The 23,846-nt window shown below is 54.7% G+C and overlaps 5 protein-coding genes across 5 annotated transcripts; 3 read left to right on the top strand and 2 right to left on the bottom strand.

Annotated features, from left to right (window-relative positions):
* Window positions 1–24: 24 nt before the first annotated feature.
* On the bottom strand, window positions 25–4,958 carry ANK1_3 (Ankyrin-1; the record flags this gene model as incomplete). The annotated part of the gene is made up of 7 exons (XM_066131642.1): window positions 25–3,668; window positions 3,744–3,885; window positions 3,942–4,178; window positions 4,273–4,338; window positions 4,426–4,485; window positions 4,547–4,748; window positions 4,804–4,958. The coding sequence occupies 7 exons, from the start codon at window positions 4,956–4,958 to the stop codon at window positions 25–27; spliced, it is 4,506 nt and encodes a 1,501-aa protein (XP_065987628.1).
* Window positions 4,959–5,754: 796 nt separating this feature from the next.
* On the bottom strand, window positions 5,755–8,159 carry G6M90_00g104370 (uncharacterized protein; the record flags this gene model as incomplete). The annotated part of the gene is made up of 5 exons (XM_014685947.1): window positions 5,755–6,862; window positions 6,936–7,022; window positions 7,096–7,251; window positions 7,317–7,547; window positions 7,606–8,159. 5 exons carry the CDS (start codon window positions 8,157–8,159, stop codon window positions 5,755–5,757), a joined length of 2,136 nt encoding a protein of 711 aa, XP_014541433.1.
* Window positions 8,160–10,466: 2,307 nt separating this feature from the next.
* G6M90_00g104360 (uncharacterized protein) lies at window positions 10,467–13,684 on the top strand (the record flags this gene model as incomplete). Its single annotated transcript, XM_014685946.1, has 2 exons — window positions 10,467–10,643; window positions 10,703–13,684. The coding sequence occupies 2 exons, from the start codon at window positions 10,467–10,469 to the stop codon at window positions 13,682–13,684; spliced, it is 3,159 nt and encodes a 1,052-aa protein (XP_014541432.1).
* A 1,715-nt stretch (window positions 13,685–15,399) lies between these two features.
* C1TC (C-1-tetrahydrofolate synthase, cytoplasmic) lies at window positions 15,400–19,072 on the top strand (the record flags this gene model as incomplete). Its single annotated transcript, XM_014685945.2, has 6 exons — window positions 15,400–15,421; window positions 15,479–16,045; window positions 16,160–16,180; window positions 16,266–16,303; window positions 16,375–18,902; window positions 18,964–19,072. The coding sequence occupies 6 exons, from the start codon at window positions 15,400–15,402 to the stop codon at window positions 19,070–19,072; spliced, it is 3,285 nt and encodes a 1,094-aa protein (XP_014541431.2).
* Window positions 19,073–21,120: 2,048 nt separating this feature from the next.
* On the top strand, window positions 21,121–23,254 carry C7263 (11-oxo-beta-amyrin 30-oxidase; the record flags this gene model as incomplete). The annotated part of the gene is made up of 3 exons (XM_014685944.2): window positions 21,121–21,241; window positions 21,371–21,452; window positions 21,523–23,254. 3 exons carry the CDS (start codon window positions 21,121–21,123, stop codon window positions 23,252–23,254), a joined length of 1,935 nt encoding a protein of 644 aa, XP_014541430.2.
* Window positions 23,255–23,846: the final 592 nt, after the last annotated feature.

The raw sequence follows: 23,846 nt of genomic DNA, 5'->3' as shown, positions 1-23,846 counted from the left end.
CAGAATCCGCACTTTTCCTGTGTCCTAGCCCTTCTCGTTTTGCCCATGCAGGAACAGGAACAACGCTTCGGGAGACATGCAGAGCCCCGGCCCCGAGATGTCGGTGGCGTGCTTCACAATTAGCCGGAACACGTCCAGCTTGAAGGTGGCCAGCGCCAGGTCGAGAAATGTGGAATACTCACCTGCAACGGGCCGCGGCACAGTGAAAGATGACTTGGCGGCAAGCAAAATGCCGACGCCGTCCTCACTGCCAGCTGTGGCAGCCAGGTAGAGCGGAGTGGCCCCCTTTTCGTTCTCGACATTTAGGCCGGCCCCGGCCTCGACCAGTATCTTGAGACATTCTACAGAGCACTGTCCTGCGGCATAGTGAAGGGGAGTGCTCTTGGTGATGTCTGTAACATCAAGCTTGGCACCTCTGCTGACCAGAAGCTGCACCAACCTCGGGTTGGAGCTAAAGGCAACGTGGTGTAATGCCGTGAGGTTTAATGAGGACTTGGTATCTATGTCTGCGCCGGCGGCGAGTATTGTCTTGACCGTGTCTTGCCTGTGAAATGAGGCAGCTTCCAAGTAGCCAGCATTTCGACTGGCTGAGGACGAGTAAGGCGCAAGGACCTTTACCGCCGCAGTCTGTCCGTACTCGCAAGCCAGAACCAGCGCATCCGTGTCCCTGAAGCCTCTGTCCAGCAGCATCTTGATGACCTGGACATGGCCCGCAAGAGCCGACAGCGAGAGAAGGGAGGGATTCGCTTGGTATACGTCGTCGCTGCCCACCACTTTTGCCGCCTCCAGGAGCTCGTGTAAAACTTGGTCGTGGCCGTACTGCGCCGCATACTGCAGAGCGTCCCGGCCGTTTCCGTCACGCCATATTACACTGGCACCGCGACCTACAAGAATCCGGACCATGTTCAGATGGTTACCCTTGGTCGCAATAATGAGCGCAGTTGAGCCGTCAGATGCGTGAGAATTCACATCAAAATCCCTCTCATGAGTCGGAGCGGATGTGGTGTCTCCAAGAAGCATCACGGCGATTCCGAGGTGATTGTTCTCCAACGCCAGATGCAGCGGAGTTCGGCCAGCGCTGTCCTTAGCATTCGGCGATGCCCCCCAGACAAGAAGCGTCTCGGCAATGTTCCAATGGCCGTTGCGACAGGCTACGTGCAGCGGACTTTGCTCCTGGTTGTCGCACACAGAGTGATCGGCGCCTGCAGTGAGAAGCTGCCGCACCACGGTGAATCGTCCGCGCTGGCTGGCGAGGAACAACGGGGTGGCGCCCATCAAGTCTCTCATGTTGAGCGACGCCTTGGCTGCTTCGGACTCGCTAAGCTTGGATAGGATCTTGGACACTAGACTCTCTTGACCGGACAGGGAAGCAAGATGGAGAGGCGTTTTCTCCTGATATTGCTCGGAGGCGTGGCTAATATATTGCTCCTGCCGCTCCCATAATGCCTGCGGTGGAAGCGAACCACCCAGTGCTGCAATGACGTGTAGGAGAGGTTGATGATATTGTCCAGAGTCCGAGTCGGCCCATAAATCGGGCTTGTTCATCAAATGCATTATCAGGCCGGAATTTCCGAGCCGGACTGCATCCTGGAGAATCTCGTGCGCATTCTTCTTGACGAACTCGCTGTACCTGTCTGCTAGTATACACAGGGACGAGTCGGACCCTATCTGGAAAGCTCTCTTCAGGGTACACTCGTCGCCAAAGTCGCCGCATTGATCAAGTTGGTGTAGAGTGCTGGCGATTCCCATCTGACACGCAGCCAGGGCCACTGTGGATGGACACTTCCCCTGGTCGGGTGCGCATTCTATATCAGATGCATGCAGTGCGAGGCTGATGGCTTCGGCACATTCTACATGCAGTCGGTCTCGGATCTGGACGATGCTGGGCACCGCCTGTTGATTTGACTCGGGTGGCTGAAAGGCGCGTCCAGAACTTCGAAGCCGCAGGCAGCAATGGACCAGACCTCCGTCACAGACAAATTCATCCTCCAATTTCGTATCTCCAGACGAGTAGTCTTTCAACCGTAGATGCGTGAACCAATGCTCGACAGCGTAGGACATCAGGGGCCCCGAGTCCAATTGCCCGGCCGCCACGTCACCGGGAGCATTATCAGAAAAGCCCTGGGCTTCGCTAGCCCCCCCTTCTGACTCTTCCGATGCTTGTTCGGGCTGCCCGCTCCGGTAGTGATGAAGGATGTATCTGCGGCAACTGAGGGCAATGTCTGGACTACAAGCAGGCTTGAGGTCGAGAAAATGCGACGAGTCCTTGGTATGACCAGACGTCTGTTGGAGAAGGTGCTGAGTAAGCAGGGAACTGGCCAGGTAAACGGTGCCGTCCTCAACCTCAACAAGTCCGCACAACAGTCTTTCGAATTCTGAGACGGTGATTGTGCTAAAACCGTCGCCAACGACGTCGTCTGCCCCCATCCCAAGTGCCGTCGCGAATTCGGCACATGTAAGTGGCCGCAGGGCGTGGGTGATCCATAGAATCCCCGTTCTTACCACGCTTTCCACGGATTTGGGTACCAGATTCAGTATGGCCGTGACGACGTCCTGACTGATTGCCGAAAACAGGGATTTTCTGACCGACTGCAAAGACAGGAAGGAATGTTGTTCCAGCACAGCAAACAAGTACCGCATAGCCCCCAGATCCGTGGACGCTGCCAAAAATTCCATGCCATCTTTTCGAGAAAGAACCTGAGCCCTCTCTGGACCTAGACGCTCGAAACATGCGTCGTAGTCCATTTCAAGAGCTTTTAAAACGTCAGCATCGCCAGGATCTATTATTTTTCGAATAATGACGCGGTTAGCATGTTTTTGCACATGGCAAACAGTCGAACTAGAGGAGGAGGCCCCATCTCGGGCCGTATTGGGATTTATACAGGTGCTGGCGTCGGGCGTTGTGTCCGGACAAGAGGCCACATTCCGCACGACCAGGATCTTGACTGAAATTTCTGTTGTTTGGACCAAGCCAGCAAGGTCGGCAATAAGTTGCAAAAAGGGCGAGGCGAAATCAGGCTCGGCCGGCTGATGGACGATGAGAAACGGCTGGCCTAGGACCTGTCCGCCAAGAAGCGCCGCGAGACATGTCCACAATGTGGTCTCTATCCAGGCAATGTTGTGGCTGTCGAGAGCGTTTCGTGCATCCGCCAGCAGTGGCTGGATTTCGACACAAAGGCTGGGATGCCCTGTCAGTAGTTGCCGGCAAACACATGCCATAAGCTGTGCTTTTGTCAGCGGAAAAGGGCGCGGCTTGTGATGTGCCAGAGTCAGGAACATGTCCATTGGCCAGCTCTGCCGCTCCCGGAGTGAGGAAATAAGGGAACTTGTGAGAATGGTGGCGTCTCGAATACACCCTCCAATCTCTAGTGTTGTCATGGTCCTGGCCACGGCGTGTTGGCTGCGTTTCGGGACCTCCCCTGTCTTTGGATCATTCGAAACCTCTGAGTCTGGGTCTTGTAGACTCTGTTGTTCATGGCTCTTTATTACAGCAGCCCCCGTCTCCTTGCTAGCCCCCGTGGCCTTATCTGCCCACGAAGCCAGTCCGGCATCTGAAAGGATCCAATCACATAGGTTTTTGTATGCAGGCTTCGAACCCTGTCGCACAGGAATGTCTAGGCCGAATCGAGTGAGAAGCCGGAGCCATTCTTGATAGTCTTTGCGTGAGCCTGGAGAAGGAAAGACGATCAGCCTCGATTCCCCCGAAATTCCGATACGAGGCCCGCAGAGGAGTCAAGACTTACTGGCCTTGGCGTTTTCAACCCTACTGGCAATGAGAGTCTGATGCTCGTGTGCGTAGACATTGAACAGCGTGTTGTCGCCTCTTGGAAGGCCAATCTGAATCTCACCGTGTACGTCAAGCGTCGCATTGAGTTTCTTGGCCAGCTCCACACGATTGTTAGTCTTTATAGGAAGCTGGCGGGGGTTCTGTGACAGCTCACCATTTCATTTTCATCCGACTTTGAGCTCACTTGGTAATGACTGATTATGCTGATTTTGTATTGCTCAATGAAAGCAATGAATTTGTCCGTCAGGTCCTTATGGAAGCTCGACAATTGACTGACAATGCTAGGAATCCAGGAGCCAGGGCAACCTTTATGCTGTGTGAGGATGAGGTGTGATAACATGGCCTCCCAAGAACAACAGTCTGACTCTCTGTGAGGGGACCCAAAGAATATCTGTCGTGGTATCAGCAGACTAAAAAAAAGGATGGGGATTTCTCTCTTCAGTGTTAAGAGATGCTTGACCTTAGGCCGCAGGAGGTGTACCAACCAAAAGGTTTGTATTTTCTAGGACCGATGAGAACTTGGATGTGTCTGACGCCGCGATCAGCAAGGCCTAAGAGCGAATCGTCTGGTTAGTACATTACTTGATGGACCTCCGGGACTTGAGGGTCAGACCCATCGTCAGGTATCTTCATCTCACTTGTTTTAGGATCGTCCCGCCAATATCGCAGGCCGCGAAGATGAGTGCCGGCTTGGGAGACTATTTTAGGCGTCAGTTCGATTTTCAGGAACCAAAAGCTCAAAGAGTCAACCTGGTTTACCGCAATATTTCTCCGCGAATTTATAGCTCCCAAGGCCACTTGAAGCAGATTATTTGCCAAAGTCCAAATTCCCTTGATAGTAGCCGCCTCTCCGACGATGGCGTTGGCCGCCCAAGAGAACTCAATTTCTCGTCTTGTGGGCGTGCCTTGCTGGTAGTGCAACGAGGCAAGCTCGCCACTGAGGCTCGCAATGCTGATGAAGCTGAACAAAAGATGTTAGAAATGGTCTTGGTAAGAATGTTTAGAGCGCCACACACATCGGGTCTGGAGAATCATTGGTTTCTTCCTCATGGACTATTGACGCAGGGCGTGGGGATTCTGGTTCTGAATCCCAGTCGGACACGGTAGTATCCTCCGAGTCAGAAGAGGCACCCGCGGCTGGTGGACTTGGAGCGGGATCTGGAAACTCCATTCTGGGCTGATATGCTGGACCCCAGGCATGTAAGGCTAGTCGATGGGCGACAGTCCCGAGGGCGCGTTTGTGGCTCTTTTTTATGAGTGCCTAGCGCAAGAGTGCGTGAAAAGATGCTCGACTTGATCTGGCTGGCAATCGCCGCCTCACCGAAGGTCCCACGGTCAAGATCTGGACAAAGGCATCGGACAACAAAGGCCACACAACAACAAAGAAAGGTACACATGTATCACGAGAGCCCGGAGTCAGACCTTGGCGAGGGCAGCCTCAGGTCTCTAGGGCTCACCCACCGACTTCTTGTATTTATAGAGACTTCTGACCCTCGAGGTCTTGGAAAAGCAAGGACCTTATACTAGGGTCTACAAGATGACTTGTCACGACGCCGTGTCCGTCTGCCGGGACACGCCACGTTCTGCAGCATCCGTCAACACAAACCCCTGGGCTGGGCTGCGCGCCGACTTTGCAGGGAGATGATTGTATTCAAAAGCGAGAGTGCCGAGGGCATCTTCACGTCTGTTGCGGAGCCCGAGCACGCCTTGAGGTGTCTGGTCCAGAGGCAATACATGGCACCATGGCCACAAAACGGGTCTCGTTTGCATCTCGACGCAAAATATCAGCCATCACAACGTTGCACCCGACTATCGACAAGTCAAAAAGCCAAAGAGTAAAAGAGCGTGTATTGAGAAAATGTGAAAGGAACCCAAAGCAGTGAAATCAACCTCGTTGACAAAATTCAGTCTCGGCAGAATCAGCACTATATTAACCCTAACCCTCCCCCATCGGCGGCAAATGCACGTCAAACACCACCAGGTTTCCTGGTCGGATCCAGACATCGCGACCTGTGGCGCCGCCCCAGGTCCCCCTGCCACTTGGAAATGTCAGGCGTCATGTACGGCGGCAGCCCGACAAACGGATTGCCCGGCTCGTTTCTCTCCAAAATCGCCATGGCGAACGAAAGCGCAGGCACGAGGGAGACATTCTCCGCCATCCAGGCGTGCAGGCCGTGAATGACACTCTCGAGGGCGCCCACGACCCACGCGTGATGCGGGCTAGCGGCCTCGCCAGCAATTACAACGTCTCCCGAGGGATGGATCATCTTGTTCCACATCTTGGTGAACTGCTGGGGGCGGAAAAAGGCGAATGCCCCAGCCGTGTTGGGGTCGCTGCCCCAGGCGTGAGCATGGTGAGTAATGTAGTTGTCCTTGACGAGCTTATACAGCTCTTCCTCGGGCATGTGTTCACTCCTATGCAGGCGCGCCAGATCGCGAAGAAGCAGCTCCTTTAGCTCCGCCTCCTCTGCCACCTTTTTCTCCGGCTCGGGGTGGCTGGATAGGAGTGCGCCGATGCGCTCCGCGTCCTGCTGCCAGGTGTAGGAGCAGAGGAGCACGGCGGTGCCGTCCGCGTCGTCGTAAATGTTGTACGAGGGATACACGCACGTGCGGATGCTGAGGTCCGAGTAGCCCAGGCCGCCCATCTTGATGCCGTGCGTCCCGAGATCGTGAATCCACCACGCGCGCTTGAACTTGATGGCCACCTTGGACGACGGGCCGTACCCGAGGGACCGGAGGGCCTGCTTGGTGGCGTAGTTGAGTCCGGCGCGGCTGATGTCCATCTGCCGCATGCAGCCGAGCGTTGTCGTGTTGACGAGCCCCTTGTACTGGCACTTCGTCTTCTTGCCGTGTGGCGTGTCAACTTGGATTTCCACCTCCATCGGCCCCTTGGCCGTGATTTTGGTCACCCTGTTTCCGTAATGAGGCTTTCGTGTAATCTTGCTCTCTAGGATTTTGGACAGCTGCTGGGCGCCGCCTAGGATGCAGAACCAGTCCTTGTGCTGGGTGTCGTATTCGAAATCCAACGATTCCAGAACAGTCTCGCTGAAGGCTTGGTCGTACCAATTGGTCCCTCTGGAATCACGCGGTATTTTAGTATTATTATTGCTTTTAAATGTTTGGCATACTTGTAGGATCTACCACTCACCCGTTGAACGTTTCCATCCACTCAATGGTTTCATAGTTGTATGGCGGTGGTGGGATAGGGCTGCCCGGGCTTGGTTTTGAACCGCCGCTGTAGATAGGGAAAACATGTGAGCGGGCTGTTTGAAACAACAAGCGCAAGACAAGATGGCCCATCTGCTTACATTCCCAAGAATTGGCGCGTGCTGAATTTATCATACTGCATGAGGAGATTCCATCCTTCACGGCCGGGAGGGTCCTGCTTAGCATCGCGCCTGAGGGCCTCTCTCAAGGGCTCAATGCTCGCATTCATGACTTGGTCGGGAGGATTTTTGAGGAGTCTGATCCATTGCTGATTAGCTCAACTTGCTTCTTGCAACGGCTTCATGGCAAACCCGCCTCCTACATTTTGGGTATGGTGTTGTCGGTTGAAATCTTGAACGGATCACTATCATCACTCACGATGGAGCTATACGTTCCCCATAGAGTAATGTCGTTGAAACACCACGGCTCAACGGTACGTGAATGCTCGTCGCCATTCGTCATATAATACGGAATGATGGATCCATCGGGAGCGTCTGGGTGTGTTTTCAAATCCGTCATCTTCATGCCGAGCGTCTTGAAGAGGGCAAACGTTCTATTCTTCTCGTTAGACCAGTTGAATAGCGTCGTTATTATCGGCTGCCATGACCTACCGCGCCATGACGGGGTTGTCTGGAAATCTCATGGCACCCACGTCGTAGTAATCATGAGCCTTTCTCGGCCCCCCGAAATTATGCGTGTATAGGCGGCCGCCAACCCTGTCGTGTTGAGCAGCCTCATGAATGGTATATGTAAAACACAGCGTGTTTGGAAACCGTTCAACAAGGTCGTATTGGCGTTGGAATTCGTCCATGTTGGTCGGGCTGCCGCTTTGCGATCCGCCGCTCTTGGCGGCCATGTGGAACAATTTCCAGTTGAGGTAGTCGAGCACCTTTGCGGCGAAAAGGCCAGCGACTCCGGCTCCAACAATGCCAAGGGGAATAACTAAACGTTCTTTTGGAGGGACCTTGGGTGTATCGTGAGGTTTCGGAGCAGGCGGTAAATACGGATCCTCAATATCAAACATGCGGGGATCTTCCGGCAGTGATGGTTCATGCCTTATATTGTCGCTCCGCAATCGCACAAACTCCTCCTTGATCCCTCGGACGGCGTGCTGGCTGGCCCATTGGTCTCTAAGAGACAAGTTTGATCCTTGATCCAGTGACATGTTCAAAGTATGGGTGGGTGTTGTATGATGTGCTGTGTTGGCCTCTGCGCAGTTCAACGGGAGCTGGCGAAAAGAGAGAGCCTGGAACTTGAAATGTAAACGATGGCTCTCCTTGGGATGAGAAAACGAGAACGGATATCCAGCGGCGTCGTGGCACTACTTGTACTTTTTGCCCTTCCCCCCCTTTGCTCTGGCCCTTTACGAATGCCGGAGCCAAAGGGGAGTCGGACAGCATGCTTGGACGAGTCACAGAGCAGATGTATCCTGTAAGCCACAGGTTATTTTGTTGAGAACACCAGACGTCTCTCCATCAACGGCGCATCAGCGGCAATCAAGCGAGAACATGCGGATCCCCTGCTCAACTTTTAACTTTCATCACGTACAAAAGAAACGAAGCAGCGCTGAAGAAAAAGTGGGCAGGTGATATCTGATACCAAATGCATACATGTATACTCGGTAGCTGTTTGCATCACATGCCGGATAGCAAAGGACGTTTGGTTGCGTACTTATGAGACATGGAGCCCTCCTTTGTAGTCGGCCATTTTGCTAGTCAGGTAATGCTGACGCACAACTGTCTAGCCACGAGTGTGCAACGAAACATGTCGATTATCAGAAAACTTGACGTACAAGCAGGATGGCGAGATGAGCTGTTGCCGCGTCGCGCGTTGCGTCAAGACGAGCTCCTCGACTCAGTTGTGTTGCATCGATGTCCTTTGCGATGCCAGCTTACACTTCAGCCACCTGGGACTACATATGTAGACTTGACGCAGGTTGACTCGAGCCGCAGCATCGCTGATTATAGGGTGAGGAAACAGATGGGATTTCGGGGCGCTCGCACGTCCTCGCATAGATCGTGAGGAGCCGTCGCCGACTGTGCTGGTTATGCCCACGATAAACGGACACATGTTGCAGAAACGAGCAACGTCTGGTTACGCATAGAGAAAGTGATTTGATGAGTTTTGACTTGCAAACTGGTAGCAGCTCCAGCCCGTTAAGATGAATCGTCTTCCTAAGCCTCCGTGAAACGCCTGCAATGCCTGGCGATGTACACTTTACAACGGCAATGTTTGCCCCTGTCTGTCTTCTCTTTGGAGTTGCCGTCTGGGACATGAGCTTATTCCCGTATTTTCAGCCCGAAAAGTGCGCCAAGGCATGAAATCAGGTGCCTGGAGATACCTTCAATCGATCCATATCTGCTGATTGTGACGAGCAGGATGAGCAAGGGTTCATGTTTGGCTGCATATCCTGGCCTACTATTCTTGTCTTGTTCCCATGTGCTCTGCTAATCAAACCTTTGCGACGTATAGGCCAAGAAGAAGCATTTTTCCCCGCTGGCAGTCAGGCTGCTCTCATATAAAGCCTGTATTGGAACTTGGAACGGACAGCTTAGCTATTTGCCAACTCGCAGCATATCCGCACCTTGATACGCTTGATAAGACTTGGCTGGTTTGAAGCCACAGGTGGACCAGATCTTCCACGGACACACCCTCCTCGATCAGATGACTTCACGGGAATAGAATAATCTAGCAGGACGGTGCTGAACGTCTCGGTGGTGCTGATGTTGCTGACACAACGTTTGGTCCGACGAACAAGGACATTATCCGACTCGTGATGGTCTGACTATGATACGGTATGTATTCATATGGCTACGGCTCCAGGCTAACCAGCCACAACTTGAGCCTGGCAGTCGTTTCACCTTTGATTGACATAATGCGCTCTGGCTATCCTTTGAAGCTTGCTTGCTTAACTATACGAGAGCCATTGTATTAATGCCCAAAAAAGTAAGATAAAAGGGTATGTCATTTACTGCCATCCAAGGCCAAGAAGCGTTGTGAATCGATCTCATCGGCCAGCCACCATGCGATGCCAGCTCCTTGACTTGATGCGCCTGACCAAAATGCCGCAATCTCCCCCCAACAGAGCCCCCAAGACGCACCGTGCCATCATCGACATGATAGGGCTGACGAGCTCCCTCCCGCAGTCATGGCTGTCAGAAAGCGAGCTCCGATCAGCCGCAATCTGACGACCTAGGTCTAGACTCCTGCACCTGGTCAATAGACCACTTCAGCCTCACGCTCTCAACCTGCGGAATGTATGCACTGCAAACGAGAGAAACTGGGTAAAAACGCCTCGCGGGTCCAGGGGTAGCCCTTGCGGTCAGACATGGCTGCGAGCTTAATAGTTTAAATTGATGCTTGTTCACTCGTATCTGGCACTTATATCGTGCTCTCGACGCTGGCTCGACATGGAGGTGCACCGCATCGATCCGAGACCGTGATTTCTTGCCTCCCTTTGCTCATCACGGCCATGGATTCCTTTGCCAAAGCGTTCCAGAAAGGCCTGGCCAAGACAGTCGCCGCCGGCCAGCAGCAGTTGCAGCAACGACTGTCCAAGCACGACCAGCAGAACGCGAGTGTGAATACGTACGGGACGGGCCCTCAGGCCCAGGCGCAGTATGCGTACGGCAACCAAGGCTCACATCAGGTAGCTAGCTACATGTATAAATCGCTTCTCCCCCTCAACCCTATTCTGATTCAATCTAGGCGCCGCCCGCGGCCCAGCAGATGTACTTCCCGCCGCCAGCAGGAACACGCCCATCTCAATACCAGTCTCATGCTCAGCAGAATAGCTCGTCGTACGGGCAGTATACGCCGACATCTGTGAATAGTCCACACTTGTCGACTGCACAATCGTATGGTAGTCACACGAGCACACCTGCTTCTCAGGCCGGATATCATGGATACGGTCACCAGCCTCCGCCGTTGCCGCCCCGGACTAGCCAGCAACCACTGGTGAATGGCTCGTCGAGTTATGAAAAGGCTGCGTCCTACAGGCTCCAGGATACTAATGCTGGCGGGTATTTTTCTGCGGCGGCTACGCAGCACGCTTATGGCACGCCGCACGGGCAAACCGCTCATGGCAATCCTGCACCAGGAGTCTCTTCCGCGACAGGTTATCCCCCGCCGCCGGCGCCTCGAGTGAATCAACAGCCGGGGAATACTTATTACCCGTATGCAGATTATGGCAAGGATACGGTTTGTAGACCCCCCGAGCATTCTGTCAATGTAGACCAGGGACAACCTTGTGCCATGCCTGCTGAACCGGTCAAGAATCCGAGTCAGCATGGCAGTACTTATGCCATGTCTTCGCTTGGGGTTCAGCAGCAGCAGAGCGAGACTGTGTCCCTTTCAGCGGCGAATGCTGATACTTGGGCAAACACGCAAACTCGGCCAGTGGCTGCAAATACACCGTCTCTCCAGCAGTATCAACCCGTGGCTGGAACAGGCTCAACCACTCCAGTTGTGCAAACGCATCAGAACGCATATGGGAGATCAGAAAACACGTACTCGTATAATGCGCCAACGACAACATTTGTCAACCCATACACTACGCTCGAGAACAAACAGGGCTCTCTCACGGCGTCAAACACGGCCCCAGATCAGCAATATCGGCCTGTCCTGGCACAGGAGCCAAGCCTTCCGGTCAACAACACGAGCTACAACGAATACACAAATACAGTTTATGCTCAAGCCTATCAGCCACCGCTTGAGGCCGAACAGAGCCCACCGGCAGCATCTAACCCCGGCCCTCCGATACAAGGCCCGGACCGGGGCGGCACGGCTCAACATGACCGACCTCAGAATGATGCGGCATCCATAGCTCAGCAGATGAACAGTCTCAGCATACACGGCAACTCGGCCGCCTCGCCAGACAATACCCGCGGTCCATTGCAAAACCCTAAACCTAAACCCCCTCCAGTGGTAGCCAGCGGCCCACCAAGGGACATAGTCCGGTATTGCCCTGAAGATCGTGTCGTCGAATACTCCCTCTACTGGTACCACCTCCCAGAGATACCAGGATTCCTCATCTGCACCAAATGCCACGAGGATCACATCCGAGGCACGCCGCTAGCGGGACAGTTCAAGCGAATCCTCGCCGAGGAAGGATCCTCCTCTACCTGTCGATTCTGGTACCCGCGCGTCAAAGACCACCTGTGGAAACAAGCCCTCCAGCGCAACGACCTAGACGGCCTGCGGGCCTACGCGACCCATCGCCTCACGATCCCCAACTGCAAGGGCAAAGAAGCGACGACTGGAAAAGAAGGCGTCAAGTACTACGGGATGCGGAACAACGAGATCAAAGGGTTCATCACCTGCGAAGCATGCTACGAGGACAAGATCGCCGGCACCGCATTCGCATCCAGCTTCACGCCGCGCGACGGCCAAGGCGCCGAGGACAAATGGATCTGCGACACAAACTCAGCGTACGTGAATCGCGCCCTTGCGCGCTTCGCCGAGGGCAACGACTGGGCCGGCTTCGTCGAGGGGGCCACGCGCCGGCTCCAGCTGCCCGTTTGCGAAGGCGCATCCAAGCCCGCCAGCGAAGGGCCCTGGTACGTCTTCCGCCGGAAGCTGGACAACTTCCACGCCTGCGCGACGTGCTTCATGGACAAGCTGGCGCTGACGGCGTTTGAGGGCGCCTTCGACGCCGTAAACCAGAACGTCGGGTTCGACGCGTGGATGGAGATGCTAGGGCAGCGCTGGACATGCGACCTGACCAACAACTCTCTGCCCGTGCTTGTCGCTCTCGAGGCGGCCCTCTGCGACGACGACGTTGACGGGTTCTGGGAGACTGCGCGGACTGTTAGCAAGCTGGTGCCGTGTACGGCCAAGGGCATCGTACGCGGCAACTGGTGGACGTTGGGCGGGGGGTGTGACGACTTCGACATCTGCGAGGCGTGCTACGTCGGTGTTTTCAAGGCCAAGGGGCTCGGGGGGTTTCTGGAGCCGGCGGCCCGGGACCCCGAGGCGACGCTCGTGTGTAACTTTTGCCCGGCGAGCCCGCGGTTCCGCCAGTTTGCCGACAAGTACCTCGAGGCGCTGGACCGCGGCGTCTTCAGCTACTACGGCGACTGCGTGCGCAAGTTCGCCGCCGTGGCCCCGTGCCCGGGCATACACGACCGCGAGAAGGCCAAGTGGTGGGGGTACCCGGAGGCCCTGTTCTGCGAGGACTGCTACGTCGGCTTCGTCGCCGACACGCCGCTGGCCGCGCGCCTCCCCGTCAGGGGGGAGCTCGACCAGCGCGCGCAGATATGCCAGGTCTGGTCGCCGCGCATGCGAGGCATGTGGACGGAGGCGTGCGCCGCGGGGGAGCCCGGGTCCGGCGCGTCCGACGAGCGGGTCGCCGCGTTCAGGGCGTTTGGCGACAAGCGGCTGCAGGTGTACTTGCAGACGGTGCCGAGGATCAAGTTCCTCCGGGAGATGAAGGAGATGAGGATGATGAACGCCATGCACCAGGGCCAGCTGAGCCTCATGTACTCCGGGATGAACAGCATGGCGGTGCTCTCGGGCACCACGGACGGCAACCTGCACGGGAACAGCTCGCTGGGGTGGTATGAGACGGAGAATGGGGCGACGGGCGCGCAGATGTTCAACAACATGCAGTCTGGGTTTGCGAATGCCAACAGGACGGATGAGTGGGCGGAGATAATGAGGCTGCAGGCCTTGTGGTGTGAGGTGGAATGACGGAGCGGTGGTCTCGTGCGGTCTGTCTTGCACGAAGCTAGGATGAATGGATCGGATACGGCTTGCTTGTTGTAGTTGTATTTCAAATGAAACGACGTCTCCTTGTTTCTGGGCCGTGTGTGCTGCGTGTGATGAGATGGAGTTTGTGTATGGCGGTGAGTCCCAAGTTTGAAGCTCATGTATTCGGCTGGCAAAAGTGTAGAGGGGAGTACAAATGACTAACCACCAGACGGAGCAAAGCTGCGTCCAATGACAGTAGTCCCGAGTTACCGTTTTGGCAGCGACCAGATGGCAGGCACCACGCAGTTACTTTCCGTCTTTGCATTTCGGATGGCAGAACAGGTCACATGCCCCGAAACAGCCACGGTGAGCCAATGCCACCGTCTAAGCATTAATGGCTATCCAGGCGATTGGAGGCTGCCGTCAAGCATCCCATGCCTGATGCCGGCGTTGACATGCTGTTGCCACCAATTCCGCGCCAGCATACCATTGCCAACCGTCACCCACGAATCGGTTAGTTCCTGTTAGCTAACAGCTTATGCGGCTCCTGACGCCACCTCAAAGCGTGGCGATAACCCCTCGCCGTCGTGCTCGGACAAAGGATCAGTTCGCGGGCGACTTGACACCTCAGCTTGGCCTAGTTTTGTCTGGATGGGCCGATATGGCGGGCAGGTTTGGTAGCTGGATGAAAGTGGTGGGAGGGGGAGAGCTTGGTTGGCAGCTCCTTACAGACCGGAGGGGTGGGATAGGGGGATCTGAGATTGTCTGGCATCTCAGATCACCGACTACGGTTTCATCAAAGGTATGAGACGTGTACAAGAGGAAACTGGGGGGTAGCGCTGCAGGCTCACCGTTGTTAGAATACGTAATGAGCTTCCTTTCCTGACAACCATGTATGCCCCAATATGTCGACAGTCGGCCCATGTCTGGGGAATCTGGGGAATCTGGGGAAGTCTCGGCATCATGGACCGTGGACTTTGCTGCTTTTGTGCGCCAATGCACCACTGCTCCTCATGCGGAGTGCGGGCGGGAGCCTCGGGTCTTAAGTAGTGGCCGCTTTCTCATCATGTTCATGGGCAAAAGCTGGGGTAGTCCAAGTTGCCCCCACGCTGGTGATGCGAATTTGTTGGTCATCAAAATAGAGCCATTGGCCGACGTGCCGAGTGTTGCAGGCACAGCGTCGAGCATTAGCCATGGACCTGCCCGCTCTGTCGCTAGTAGATGACAAGACGGCCGGGCCCTGCGATACATCAAGTGAGGGGGGGGGGGAGGTTCTAGGGGGACTTGAGAAATCGCAGAGGTCAAAAGGGAGCTTGTAGGTTTAAAAAGAACCCCAACCCACGACCTGCTTGGAGGACGGCCAAGGTCAGGTCAGTACCCGCCAGACCTGCGTTTTCCAAACTAGACTGACCTTGGCTGACCTTGGCTGAGCCTGGCTGACGGGCTCCGCTCACCGAACAAAGACATTGGAAATCGCCCCAGGCCAGAAAAAAAGTCAAATCCTTGGCGTGGCTCTTGCCGTTCGGCCATCTGCCGAGTCGTTAGTTCATAACAACGTGTCTCTCTGCCCTGCGAATGCTCTGATTTCGCTTCTTGATTCATAACTGCAGCATACAGATCACCGAGCACGAGCATTTAGTCTTGCAGGACACACTCGGGCCTTATGGCTGTCAAACAGCAGACCTGCCGACGTATTGAAGATTGAACCCCCGGCCATGGCTCCTCGGAAGCTGTACCGTGCGTGCTCGCAGCGGCATGGAGCGTCAGCGCGCAAGTTGATGATGCGTTGTACAGTAACGGGGCGACGCGAGACGCACTCGACGACAACTTCGGCCCGCATGCTGGGCTCAACTGGCTCACAGAGGCCATCACAGACTGCAGCAGGACCTGCCGCCGGCGCAAGAGATTTCTGTTCGACTTGCTCGACTTGCTTGCGGTCCTCTAGACTGCCCAGACCAGGTCCCACGTGTACATCCGCGGCCGCAGCCGCAGTCGTCCGAGTCGCCCAATGCGGCGGCCAGCAGCCTGCAGGCCACCCACAAAGCCCCGGCACCGGCCTCCTGCCGCTGGCTCTAGCACATGTCAGCGGCACAACACCGCTGTCGTCGCCACTGTCATCGCCCTCACGCTTCTACTCCACGACTTCTCTTCCTCGTCGTCCCGCCCGCCTGGGTTCCTCGCCTCTCGCCATACACCCGTCCTTGCATCGCCGTCAACGATTCGCCTCAAGCGCAGCCATGACTGCCCGGGTACTGGATGGCACCGCCATCGCCAAGAGCATCCGTGAGAGAATCGGTGCAGAGATTGTCGAGAAGCAAAAGCTCAACCCCCGCTACAAGCCCTCTCTGAAGATTATCCAAGGTACGCCCGCATCCTGCAGTCCTCAGTCTTCAATCTCCCAGACGCTTGCTGCTGCCCCTGCATTTCTATTCGTAATTGCACATTGCAAACTGGTACTGACTCTGCATTCGACAGTTGGCGACCGCTCAGACTCTTGTTCGTCCCATTTCGCCCGATTTTTTTCTTGACCCCTCCCCCGCCATCGTGGGCTTAAGCTAACCGGGCAATCCCGTGTCTGCAGCCACCTATGTGCGCATGAAGCTCAAGGCCGCCGCAGAGGTACGACTCTTCTTCATGTTGCTCTACATGTGCCGGGCAGGGTACATTGCTAACACCTCATATACCTGTAGGCTGGCGTCGCTTGCGAACTCCTCCAATTCCCGGTCGATATTTCCGAGCCCGAGCTGCTCGACCAGATCCGTCGCCTCAACCACGATGCCACGGTAAATGGCATTTTAGTTCAACTGCCCCTTCCCGCCAACATCTCCGAGTACAGCATCACTTCTGCTGTGGCTGACGAAAAGGATGTCGACGGCTTCGGAACGAACAACATTGGCGAGTTGGCCAAGCGTGGCGGCGCTCCAATCTTCACGCCGTGTACTCCCAAGGGCGTCATGTACATGCTCAAGGAGGCAGGCGTCCAGATCGCTGGCAAGACCGCCGTTGTTCTCGGCCGAAGCAACATCGTTGGCGGACCCATCAGCTATCTCTTGCGCCATGCTGATGCCACCGTCATTGTCTGTCACTCCAAGACCCAGGGGCTGGAAAACTACCTCCAGCACGCTGACATCGTCATTGCTGCCATTGGACAAGCTCAGTTTGTCAAGGCCGAATGGTTGAAACAAGGCGCCGTTGTCATTGATGTCGGCACCAATTTCATCCCCGACGCCTCCAAGAAGAGTGGCCAGCGCATGGTCGGTGATGTTGACTTCGAGGGTGCCTCCAAAGTTGCCTCCGTCATTACCCCCGTCCCCGGCGGCGTGGGTCCCATGACTGTTGCCATGCTTCTGCAAAATGTTGTCGAGGCCACCAATCTCTTCTTTGAGAAGGAGAAGATCAGAAAGACGATTCCTCTCCCGCTCAAGTTGAAGACCCCTGTGCCGTCCGACATCGCCATTTCTCGAGACCAGAAACCCAAGCAAATCACTCGAATTGCCGCCGAGGTTGGCATTGCTCCGCATGAGCTGGAACCCTACGGTGCCTACAAGGCCAAAGTTGACCTTGATCTGCTGAAGCGCCTCGACCATCGCAGGAACGGTCGTTACGTCGTGGTTACTGGTATCACGCCCACACCTTTGGGAGAGGGCAAATCCACCACCACTATGGGCCTTGCCCAGGCTCTCGGAGCTCACGTGGGACGGCTAACGTTTGCCAACGTCCGGCAACCTAGCCAGGGCCCGACCTTTGGCATCAAGGGTGGCGCTGCAGGCGGTGGCTACAGCCAAGTGATTCCCATGGATGAGTTCAACTTGCACTTGACTGGTGATATTCACGCCATTACTGCTGCCAATAACCTTTTGGCTGCGGCTATTGAAACTCGCATGTTCCACGAAAACACCCAGAAGGATGGACCTCTCTATAGACGACTTGTGCCCGCCAAGAATGGAGTGCGAAAGTTTGCTCCCGTCATGTTCCGCCGCTTGAAAAAGCTGGGCATTGACAAGACCGACCCTGACGCCCTCAGCGAGGAGGAAATCCGACGATTTGCCCGCCTTGATATTGACCCCGACACCATTACCTGGAGACGTGTGCTAGACGTCAACGACCGCCATCTGCGCGGTGTTACTGTTGGCACTGCCCCAACCGAGAAGGGCCAGTCCCGTGAAACTGGCTTCGACATCTCTGTTGCCAGTGAGTGCATGGCTATTCTCGCCTTGAGCACGAGCTTGGCAGACATGCGCGAGCGCCTGGGACGCATGGTTGTTGCTACTTCCCGCAACGGTGACCCAGTCACCTGTGATGATATTGGTGCTGGCGGTGCTTTGACGGCCTTGATGAAGGATGCCATTAAGCCCAATCTTATGCAGACCCTGGAGGGAACACCTGTGTTTGTCCACGCTGGCCCGTTCGCCAATATCAGCATTGGACAGAGCTCCATCATCGCTGACAAGCTCGCATTGAAGCTGGCCGGTACCGAGCCGGACGAGAACCACAGCCAATCAGCTGGATTCGTCGTCACTGAAGCTGGCTTTGACTTCACCATGGGCGGTGAGCGCTTCTTCAACATCAAGTGCCGCACTTCTGGCCTTGTCCCCGACGTAGTCGTCGTCGTAGCTACCGTTCGCGCCCTCAAGGTCCACGGCGGCGGCCCCCCCATTGCTCCCGGCGCTCCCCTAGACGCCGTCTACACGCAGGAAAATGTAGAAATTCTGCGCGCTGGCTGTGTCAACCTCAAGAAGCATATCAGCAACGCCAGGTCGTTTGGTATTCCCGTAGTTGTCGCCATCAACAAGTTTGCCACCGACACGGATGCTGAGATTGCAGTTGTTCGCGAGGAGGCCTTGTCTGCTGGTGCTGAAGATGCTATCCTGGCCGACCACTGGGCTCACGGTGGCCAAGGAGCCGTTGACCTGGCCAAGGGCGTTATCGCTGCTTGCGAGAAACCCAAGAACCTCACTCTTACCTACGGACTGGACGGCACTATCCAGGAACGTATCGAGGCTATTGGGCAGAAAATGTACGGTGCTGCCAAGGTTGAGTTCAGCGAGCTGGCCCAGAAGAAGGTCGACACGTACACTAGACAAGGATATGGCAATTTGCCCATTTGCATCGCGAAGACGCAATATTCTCTCTCTCACGACCCTGATCTGAAGGGTGCTCCTACCGGCTTTACCGTTCCGATTCGGGACGTCCGTATGGCCGCTGGTGCAGGGTATCTGTAAGTTGATGGATGAGGACTTTGCCACGGGGACCCAAGCTAACCAACGTGAACAATACAGGTACGCATTGGCCGCCGACATCCAGACAATTCCTGGTCTTCCCACAGCTCCAGGATATCTGAATGTGGATGTCGACACGGAAACCGGCGAGATTGATGGGCTGTTTTAGAAGGAGCGAACATGGTCTAATGAAAGGAGTGGCTTCATTAGAAAGTGCATGGGGTTTTCTTAGGTACATTATGATAAACACATTGTCTTCAACTCAACGTGGTAGGGCAAGCAGAATTACGGACAGCAAAGTAGCGTCTTTTACATTGATCTTCAACACATGGCGCGGACGGGGAATGGGTAGGTGCGTTGCATCTGTGTAAATGGCTTTAGATCATCTTACAATAAAGCACTTTGATAATGGACATTACGTGATTGTCCGCTTGGGTTATTTTCCCGACGACGGAACGTGTGGTAGCTGACGGTGGCGAAGTATCTAGGTCCTTGCGGAGAATGGGGATCATCGCCAGAGGAAGGAACATGTGATGATTGCAGTTTCTCCTTCTCCTTGATGAGGTATTTTCCTACCCCGCAGTCTCGTGAGTAGAGACATGGCAATACACACAGCACGCACCATGCACGTTTTCCCGGGATATTTTACTGGGTGAGACGAGGGAGATTGGTGCCTCTGTTGCAAAACGCTGTGGTCACGGGGTTTTCAGACCTCGGTGTCAGTTATTGTTCAGAGGTGGAGTCGGTGCGTGGAGCTGCTGAACCGATTTTACTTCAAGAAAATGGGCGCTGGGGAAGTGGCTTGCCCGTGCGAGAAGACTACACAATGGCAGCAGAACGGCGCTTTGTGATGCAAGTCGGCATGTGCATTTGATGTAAAGGCTTGTTGTAGCATCAAAATGGAGCTGCAAAGGCGGTGAAATGCCAAATGCGAAGAAGGTGCGACTGCTAACCCAAGTTGACATCTCTATGTCTCAACCAAGGCAGGAGCAAGGCCCCCCCCAAAACCATACGGGCGTGCATGTGCCAATTTGAACGACAGTCTAATGTTCATTCTCCAGTCCCCTTTTGTCAATGTGGCCACACTGACTCTTGTTGACGGACAGCGCACACGCCTCCATCTCGGATGAGCTGGTGTCCGACGCCAAAAGTAGCCGCCCACAGCGTCTGGTCCAATGCCGAGATACCAGTGACTCGGGCACGCTGGACGAGTCGGGCCACTGGCGCCGGGATCGAAAACACCCGAGGGCTGTTGTGGACGCTGCCATTTTAACATGGCGCGCTTCCCCGCGGTCCAATGCCAATTCGAGGCCTGCCATTTGTCGGCAGGCTCAACGGATCTTCATTGCTTGTCCATTTCGCCCGTCTTCTGTTGTTTGGACATGTTTGGATGGCGATGGGTCTTGTGCTGTCGACCCTCGACCATTTCGCGGCACAGCTTACGAGTTGAAACACGGCACGGGCGAACCAAAAATAACAAGCAACAACAACAGCCGATTCGATATTGCCCCAACTCAACTAGACGCCTGCCACAATGCGCCGCTCATCTGGATTTTTACCACAGGCCAAACACCCGCAGCCCGCGAAGCCACCACGTACCATCGGCGACTTGTGGCCGCGGCGGGCTCGGTCCACGTCCTCCCTCCCTAGGGAGTACTCCCGACGTGAACCAAGCTGTTTACAGGTATTTGCGCCCTGACGATTGGCCCAAGTGGGAACGGATGTTTCCAAACCGAGACCGGTTTCGAGGTCTGGGAAACGGCTCCCCGTCGGCTTGCAGTGGCCCGGGGACACGAGTAGCTAGTTGCGCTGTTTGAAATATATGCTGGCGCGCCGTTGGCTGTTCTCCCGGCTTGTTGTTGAAATTGGATTTTTCAACTATTTTGACACAAGCTTCCTCGGCCTCTATTTCTGTATTTTATCAATTCCGCGGTTCTTCTTCATTCTCTTCTAACAGCAGAACGTCTGAGAGATCAACGCCCCTTGACTTGTCGCACACCAGTCGTTTCGCCCACTGTTTCATGTACTCAACTTGCCAACTTCATCTCTTTAATCTCTCTCCGACTTGCATTGTAATATATGCTAAACTTTGCAAATTAAAAACCTTAATCGACTCTAGGGAATCCTTATATTGGAGCTCAAGAAACGAGTATATCTATCTGCACTGAGAAGCGTGGTTGAGTTGCGAATTGGGGGAACTGCCCGTGCGCCGTGACCATGCAGAACATCCTGCTAGTCATCGGGGCCGCTCTTTTCTATGGCGTTGTGCGTGTTATTTTGGGCTTCAGGCGGAATATTGCCATAGCCAAAGCAAGCAATCTGCCCTATCTTGTTGTTCGTAAGTCAAAATCTTTGCCGCTGCTGCTCCTTGTTACCGTTAGTCCTTCTGTCACTCAATTCTTTTATGGGATCCTGTTTCTGACTTGAACGGCGTCGCTCGTCTGATATGTAGCATGTGAAATGCTAGCTAGGCACTGGCTGGTACTAGCTCCCATCTATGCAAAGTTGATACGGCTGTTGCCCAAATCTTGGTGGGATGATTGGCTAGAGTAAGTTTTCTGTTCGCTTGATGGATATGCTTAAACAATTGAATCTTCATTTCTGACATGGAACCACCAGCCTCATGATCCCCGATGCTGCCTACAGGTTAGACAGAAAGCGCTATACACGCCATGGCGACACGTTTGCCCTGGTGTCTCCTGGTGCCATCATGATACAGACATCCAATCCTGAGGTCATTCGGCAAATCATTGCTCAGCGAGAAAACTTCCCCAAGCCGTGTCAGATTTATCGCATGTTGAGATTGTTTGGCGAAAATGTTGTCACGACTGAGGGGTGTGTGTGGAAAGCTCATCGCAAGGCTACAGCACCAAGCTTCAATGAGAAGAATTCTGCTCTCGTCTTTCGCGAAATCATCGAGCAGACGAATGGCATGATTAGCACCTGGGTGGACAGCTTCGGCAATAGGAGCGAGCCCCTGACAACCATCTCGGCTGATATTACGCGACTCACCATCAACGTTATTAGCTATGTTGGATTCGGACTACGACTTCTCTGGCCGGGCCAAGTCTTGCCACCTGGGTCAGACACTGCCGCTGCAAAGTATGCCTCGCTGGACCCGCCACCTGGTTACTCATTGTCGTTCGTAGATACGCTGGTTCGGCTACTGAACAACATTTTGATTGTCCTATTGTTTCCCCACTGGATGTTGAAACTGTCGCCGTGGAAGGGTCCTCGCCTGGCTGCGGCAGCTTACCAGGACTACGTCCGGTACTCAAACGAGATGATGAATGAAAAAATGGAGGCTCTACAAAATGGGACACAAGCCGAAGAGGGTATGGATTTCATGGGTGCGCTGATCAAGGGGTCATACGGGTTGGATGCAAAGGGTACTGCAGACAAGCTTGGAAAGCCACTGGTCCTCAACCGAGAGGAGATTCTTGGGAACGCATTCATCATGTTTGTTGCAGGCCACGAGACATCGGCAAACACAATCCACTTCACACTTATTAATCTTGCGACGAACCCGGCGGCTCAGCGGTTGATCCATAAAGACATTGACGAATTGGTCGGCAACTCGGACCCCTCGACTTGGGATTATGAGCGATTGATTGGGCCCATGACGGGCAGCGCAATCGCGGCGTGTATGAATGAGACCCTTCGCCTCATTCCGCCCGGACCTGCAATTCCCAAGCAGGTATCCCGGGATCGTGACCAGGTGGTCAACGTTGGGGGAAAGGAATGTTTACTGCCAAAAGGGAGCATGATTATGCTTCAGGTTTTGAAAGCTCACGAAGACCCTCGCTATTGGCCATACGAAAAAAGCCAATTGACTCCAGGACAAGACGACCTACGAGACTACAAGCCGGAGCGGTGGTTTGAGACGGTCCCTGGGCCCCGCTGTGAAAGGAAGGAGGCAGACGAGGAACGGGCGCGCTCAGAGTCGTCAGACGGCGGCGACGATGAAAGCGACGAGGGCATCGACCGCAAGCCCGACAGAAACGCGCGCTTCTTCCGCCCTCGTCGCGGCGCATACCTCCCCTTCAGTGATGGAGCCCGATCCTGCATCGGACGACGTGTCGCGCAAGTCGAAATCATGACATTTCTGGCCGTCCTGTTTCAGCGGTACAGCGTGGAACTAGCGCCAGACCAATGGGCCAGCGAAGGTGAGGTACAAAGAATGGGCAGGGAAGCCAGAGCCGATGTATACCGGACGGCGCAGGCATTCAGCAGAAAGACTCTGGCGGAGGCCGAGTCTGTGATTACGCTGGGCTTGCAGGGCAAAACGGTACCGATGCGGCTCGTCAAGCGGGGGGAAGAAAAGTTTATCAACTGGATGTCGGATGCATAGTACAAAGGTGAAGGCGAAATATGTTTATAGTGGCGAAATTGGGAGGGGAAATGGAATCGGTGCATTTGTTTTTTAACATGGCATGGGGGCCGAACTTGGGCTAATTGGGTAACTTGGGCAATAACACATAATCAGAGGAACGGGCGTGAGGTAGCATGAGCAGAGAGGGCAGCGGCCATTGGATAGTGAGCCATGTAAATTGGCCAAAAGGAATACAATACAATTCCGAAAGTATGTCGCCGGTCGAAAGACGCTGAATTTCACAAACGTTGTAAATGGAACGAGGCGTGAGAAGTACAGTCACAGGGGTGATGGTGACCTTCCAGTGGTGGTTGTGTTTGTGCCATTACCAGCGTCGAGACAAATTGGTGATGGAAGTAAGCGATCTCGGTGGACGTCGAATGGAGCTGCGAACTGGAAACCTAGTTGGGAGTTAGAACTGGACACTCATTCAGAGTTCCATGCACGGGGAGATATGTTGAACCCTCGTAAGTTGATGATTGCTTTGGCTGTGTTACATCCAATTATGCCTTATTAGAGGGTGGGACACTCGGATTTACGACAACTATAACTTCCGTTTATTTAGATGTAT

The sequence above is a fragment of the Metarhizium brunneum genome, chromosome 6, assembly GCF_013426205.1.
Source record: "Metarhizium brunneum chromosome 6, complete sequence".
Taxonomy (NCBI): Eukaryota; Fungi; Ascomycota; class Sordariomycetes; order Hypocreales; family Clavicipitaceae; genus Metarhizium; species Metarhizium brunneum.
The sequence above is the reverse complement of the archived record's forward strand: the minus strand, read 5'-3'. Positions and strand labels throughout refer to the sequence as shown.